The sequence below is a fragment of the Medicago truncatula genome, chromosome 3 (assembly GCF_003473485.1).
Source record: "Medicago truncatula cultivar Jemalong A17 chromosome 3, MtrunA17r5.0-ANR, whole genome shotgun sequence".
Classification (NCBI taxonomy): domain Eukaryota; kingdom Viridiplantae; phylum Streptophyta; class Magnoliopsida; order Fabales; family Fabaceae; genus Medicago; species Medicago truncatula.
This window is the reverse complement of record NC_053044.1, coordinates 31914695-31920694: the sequence shown is the minus strand read 5'-3', so window position 1 is coordinate 31920694 and position 6000 is coordinate 31914695. Positions and strand designations below refer to the sequence as shown.

At 31.9% G+C, this 6000-nt stretch overlaps 1 protein-coding gene across 2 annotated transcripts; it reads left to right on the top strand.

Annotated features, from left to right (window-relative positions):
• Positions 1 to 233: 233 nt before the first annotated feature.
• On the top strand, positions 234 to 2215 carry LOC25480745 (uncharacterized). 2 transcript variants are annotated; one of them, XM_024774396.2, is made up of 6 exons: positions 234 to 492; positions 579 to 653; positions 804 to 878; positions 1138 to 1261; positions 1357 to 1506; positions 1594 to 2215. In XM_024774396.2, the coding sequence occupies exons 2-6, from the start codon at positions 585 to 587 to the stop codon at positions 2118 to 2120; spliced, it is 945 nt and encodes a 314-aa protein (XP_024630164.2). In that variant the 5' UTR covers positions 234 to 492; positions 579 to 584; the 3' UTR covers positions 2121 to 2215. The 2 variants fall into 2 exon arrangements, with proteins under 2 accessions (XP_024630164.2, XP_013442238.3); XM_013586784.3 differs by having other exon boundaries at positions 1591 to 2214.
• The last annotated feature ends 3785 nt before the right edge of the window (positions 2216 to 6000 follow it).

Below are 6000 nucleotides of genomic sequence, written 5' to 3'. Positions count from 1 at the left end.
TTCTTTAAAATTCATCTCTAAATATATATATTTCTCTCAATTTATAAACAATTGAATCTTCTAAAGTAACGGTATGAGGTATGCATGCATAAGGGCTCGTGGAGTGTCGACCTATCTAATAGAAGCTTTAATATTATACAAAATATAAAAGTGGTAAGACATTAATTATTAGGTTGATAGATAAACAGTTTTCTGCATCTTTATTATTATGCTTGAATTACTATATTATATTGCTAATCTCTTTAATATTTTGTTGTAGATTCTGAATTGTTGGAAACTCTGTTTCGACAATTACAAAAAGAGACTGAAGGCCACGATAGTGGTAATGAAAATCCTAGTCCACAAACCACAAAAGATTTTGAAGCTGGGGTTGAAGTTAAAGCATCATCAGAACACGAGTTGACTTCTCCAAAGAAAACAAAACTAACACCAGAGACAGAGCATGAACTTGTCGAAAATGTTCCTGGTTTAGAAATACCAACAAATCCAGATGTAATTTGCAGGCCATGTCAAATTCCATTAGATATTTAATGGATGTAATTAATATTTGATCATTAATGCTTATGTTCTTGTTACAGGAGTTGATGAATGAAAAATCGATGCAGCAACAACGTCCACTTGGAGAAACTGATATTGCCGTCAAACCTTCTCAGGTAAATCATGTAATATCCTACAACCGCATTGTGCATATAAAGCTAAACAAAAGGCATTTCCCTCATTTTTGCTAGCATTCTTTTTGACACTTTGTCAATGCAGGAATTGAATTATACTACAATCTTAAACATCTTTTCAATTTTAAGCAGGTTAGTGAAATAAGTGTTGAAAAAGGAACTACATCAGGTCCATTATGTACTTCTAAGGAGAAAACATCTTCACAGGTGAGTATATTTTATTTAACAAAGCCTTCAAAAAGCTAAAAGAACCAAAGATTAAGGAAATATAAACGGGAATATTGTCTTGAAAATTATGTATTCTACTTTTTGAAAGTTGAAAAAAAATGTTCTTTTTAATGCAAAATTTGACTTTCTTTTTACTTTTAGTTTTTAACAAGTGTCACAGGGACACCGACTGACAAGACCCAAAAAAATATATTAAGGACTTCATGATGATATCATTTGTTTATTTGAATTTGTGTAGGAATATGACGATGGACAAATAGCCATCACTTCTCCTCCTATTGCTGCCATAACAAAGCCTCTTACCACTCAAGATGTTGATGTTAATAACTTGCAGGAAACTAGTAACATTATTGATGATCAAGGTGAAGACTCTTTGGATCAATATTATTTTCTTAAGTTACCTCATCACCCTTTTCATTTTGAAATTTAACTCTCTTCTCTCACACCTTTTGTTCAGTTTCTCTAAATGACGACGTTGTCATAAAAATAACCTCTATTATTGAGGAACCATCTTCTAAGGATGTTGAATTTAAAGTTCCAAAATCTAAGCTCTCTCCTATCATTCCTTCGCCTCAAGAATTTCAAACTCCTTCAATGCTATCCAAAGGTAAATATTTTATCCCAGCATTTTATTTTTAAAAACTTTATTTGGTGCTCAAAGTGAACTAATTATTCTTCCCTTAACTTTCAGAAGACCCTTCTCAAAATGTAGAAGATTTAAGTTCTTCTTCGCTTGTCAAGAGGGAGCTTGAGCAACTACTCTCCAAGAAGCATTTGGATTATGAGAACTTGTCTTTGTTGACTGATTTCTTTGTTAAACATCCTTCTGTTCGTTTGAAGGACACTTCATTGAGTAACAGATACAAGGGTTATGCCTACAATTGCCTAGCTGAGCTATTGAAATTCCTCCAAACTCATAGTGTGTTGGATGTGTTAGGTTCAAGCCACTCTGAATTTGTTGAGTTACTACAAGATGTGCGCAAATGTGGTTTTGATAAGAAATGGTTGGATGATGTGGAAAAGCGCGCTTTGTTTCCTGGTTCACAAGTCTCTCAAGATGCATTGCAAAAATTGTTGGACTCAAAACACATCTTGACGCAACATGTGAAGGATCTTAAGCATCAATTGGCTTCCTCTGAAGCTGTTTTGCAGAGCATCACTCAACAAGAGGCACAAATTTTACAAACTCGGGGTGCTTTAAGTGATCCTATTGGTTATTAAACTATTTTTTTTCGTTGCATTCTAGCAGTTCCCTGATTTTCTTTATCCTTGAATATTTTATTTATTGCTCGAACATACATTTATATATCAACCAAAACCTTACAATTGCAGTCTAGCAAAGCAATGCCTTCATTTTGTTTGCATTTAATTGTAGTAATCTCTTAGCAAAAAAAGTTGGGTCAGAATGCTTTGATTCGATCAGATACTATTTAGAAACACCGTTATTGTCACTATCCAGTTTGGATTTTTCTCAAACGAACAGAGGAAACTAATGAGTTCACAAGGTAAAATTGAAAAACAGTAAATATTGTTTATGACATGTAAGAATTCTAGGTTCAGTGAAACGTAACTTCCCTTGTATGCACATCATCAGACCTACAATTATGTCTCAACCAGAATCATGCAATTGAAATCTAGCCAAAGCAAGGCTTACATTTTGTTTGCTTTGAAGTGTACTAATATCTTCGCAAAAAAATAAATATATAAATCTTCGATCAATTACCATCTAGAACAGCATCATTGTCATAATCTGGTTTGGATTTTCATATACCAAAATTAGAATGTGCTCGCCCTTGTCCTTTATAGCATAATACCATCTGATCAATTTGTTGCAAATTAGAGATTTGAATTCCCTTTAGTAACACCACATGATAAATTCTAAATTGGCCAACAAAGATATAAACTTTTAAGTATTGTTTTTTATGAGGATAATGGACCCCAACTTTATTTGGGGCCCAATTTTGAACTTTTTTTTGCTTGGGACGGTCGTCCTCTTGTCATCTTGGTTTAATTAAGAAAATGTAATTAATTTTTTTTATCTTTATTTATAATTTAGATTTTGTATTTTAGATTTAAAAAATTAACACTTTTTGTAATTTAAGCTTATTATTATTAGGGTTATGCTAAGAAGTATCATAAGGACACTTGTTAGGAAGATAAAAAAGAACATATTTGACGAGTTTAATGAAATATAAGTCAATTTTTTAAGTTTCAATGTAATACATGTACAATTCCTGAGATAAAGTTTTCTCGTTAGACTTTTGAAGGGCACTTATTAGCATTTACCTTATTATTATTATTATTAACTAGAATCAAAATATGATATCATATAAAATCAAATTATCTAAAATGACATTTCATATATAAAGTTTAATTTCATTATATAAAATTATGTAAAAATATTTCAAATTACTTATTTAAACATTTCAATATGAAATGTGATTTTACGTAGACTAACATGTTATGTCTTAAAAAGGCAAAAGACTCAGATCTAAAAATAAGCATATGATAGGCTACATTCTATTCCCTGGCCTTGGACTTGTTACCGGGCTAGGGTTTTGCAAAGTCTAATTTGTTCCAATCTATTCTCATCTCTACTCTCAAAGTTACTATTTTTCGACTTGCACAGATGATAATGAAAATACAGTAATCGTTAATAAGGATAATTTGATAAAATCTACATTCATTTTATTTCTTTTACCATTTTAAGATTTGATTCTTCTCAACGTCAATGTTTCAAGTTATTATAAACAAATAAAATTTCTAATCCCACCTAATCATAAAAGTCATCATTGATTTTCATATCATCATTCCTCCATTAATCTACTGACATTATATAAAAATTGTACTACAACAAATTTTTATAATTGTCCTTTCTTAAACTCATGACCACCTTAATTTTATGTGCTTAATGATAATTTTCAAAATATAAAATCAATTTGTTAACTCTTTCTTCTCCTTATTTCTCAATTTCCTTAAATATAGGAAAAAAACAGTCCCCATGAATTTAGCTCAGTTGATAGGCACATTGTATAATTTATGCAGGGGCCGGGGATCGAATCCCGGACACCCCAATTCTCCACATTTAATTTTGTGAGTTCTAGCCACTAGGCTACTAGAACAAAAAAAACAATGTATTATGGTATAAATATAGAAAAATAATTTATTCTCATCTACTTTAATTTTTCATTTCACTAATCTACATAAAAAAAATCAATAGAAACAATACATTATGTTGATATTTTTTTAAGAAGTCAAAATAGAATATATTAAAGCCAAAGCGCACTCTTCCCAACACAAAGTGTAGCAGAAAAGAGCACAAAAAGTTACATCACAAGTAACAAAACACCATAAACCAAAAAAAAAAAAAAAAATAAGAGGAAAGAGACTATCAACCTATTCCTATACACAACAAAGGGCTAAGCCACCCTATTTGGTAATCAAAAGTCATGATTTTGGAATTTGCATTTAGCCACCAAAAAGAAAGAAGTTTAACATTATAAAAAGAAAAAACATTGAGACAGAGGAGCCTTTGTTTTGAAAAATTATGTTATTCCTTTCCTTCCAAATGGTCCATGCAGTAGCGCACCGAATCAATGTGAGGAGAGATCTCTTTGATTTCGATATACTAGCTAAACTCCCAAACTGAGCTAAATGATTTGTTGCATTCTCGGGAGAAACTGTAATAAATCCAATCCACACCAAAACATCGCTCCATAAGAAATCGAACAAAGGACGTTGTAAAAAAAGATGCTTTGCAGACTTTTGTTGGCCGCAACCCACGACATAAAATTGAGCATCCTGATGAAGAATTCCTCGCTTGCATAAATTGTTCTTTGTAGGCAATCTATTTCGAAGTAGTCACCAAACAAACAGAGACACCTTCATGAAGAATAGTCTTACACTCCTCCAACATCTCCTCCTCCCACGCCAACAACCTACGCCACCAATTCCATGTCTCTCCATTCTCCCCCCACCCTAAATGAAACATCTCGGCCTCCGACAACCTCTTAGTCTCAAACAACTAAAAAATACGCTGAAACCTAACAGAAAAAGCAACATCCCCAACCACATATCCATCCAGAAAAAAGAATCATAGCCATTACCCACTTTTGACTAATTTTCTCGTCAAACCACCCACCCACCTATGCACCCCCACCATCTCGGATAAGACATACCTTCTTCCACCGATGCAAACATTAAACGGTGTTTTGCATATGAAATAAAAAGTTATTTAATTGAAACACTGCATTAACTTTGATTTTGAAAATAGTCATAAATTTTCAAAATTTTAACATATCGACTTTCTCATATATGTACATAAAATTTGTTTTTGGCATATATAAGGAAATAAAAACATTACATTAATAATAATCATAATTTTTAGGTAATATCTATAAACATTCGACAATATTAACGATCTAATTATTTTATATATAATTATCGTAATGTTATGTGATCCGTGTGAAAGCACATGTCTTTTGCTAGTGATTTATAAAGAATGATTTCAAGTTAGGTCAAACACCACTATCTTTCAAGTTAGGTCATAATTTGTTAGGCTTAAAATTTTAACAAATATCTAGGAGTGTGTTGCAAATGAATATTGGAGACGTGGGATGCCGTCATTGTTGGGACGTGAGATTTTTCATAAAGATGCATTTGCTTTAATGTACTCCCTCCGTTTCAAAATACATGTCCATTTTGGAGAAATTGCAGTAACCAAGGACAAGCTAGTTTGACACAAAAGTTCCTATTATACCCTTGTCTTTGATTTCCTCCATTTTACATTTATTTACCCCATCTCATAATTACTCCCAATACCAATACCAAAATTAATTAAATTCATGGGAAAATAATTAGGAGTGGTTAGTTACGATGGATTAGAGTGCAATAGTCATGGGAAAATAATTTCTTGGGAGAGTGCATGAGTAAATCTACTTAAAATTGGGTCAATATTTATTAGTGGAAAATAATTATTGTGGAGAAAATCTAGAATCCAATTAATTGGTAGACAAGGGTAAAATAGACAAAATGTATCCTTAAACTATGAAATGGACATGTATTTTGAAACAAAAAATTTCTCTAAAATGGACATGTATTT

What these genes read in the sequence shown, in the direction of transcription:
- LOC25480745 (XM_013586784.3), top strand. Translation starts at nt 585, where the DNA reads ATGAATGAAAAATCGATGCAGCAACAACGTCCACTTGGAGAAACTGAT. An exon ending in TTGCCGTCAAACCTTCTCAG is followed by an intron (nt 654 to 803) that starts GTAAATCATGTA and finishes AATTTTAAGCAG; the next exon opens with GTTAGTGAAATAAGTGTTGA. An exon ending in TAACATTATTGATGATCAAG is followed by an intron (nt 1,262 to 1,356) that starts GTGAAGACTCTT and finishes CCTTTTGTTCAG; the next exon opens with TTTCTCTAAATGACGACGTT.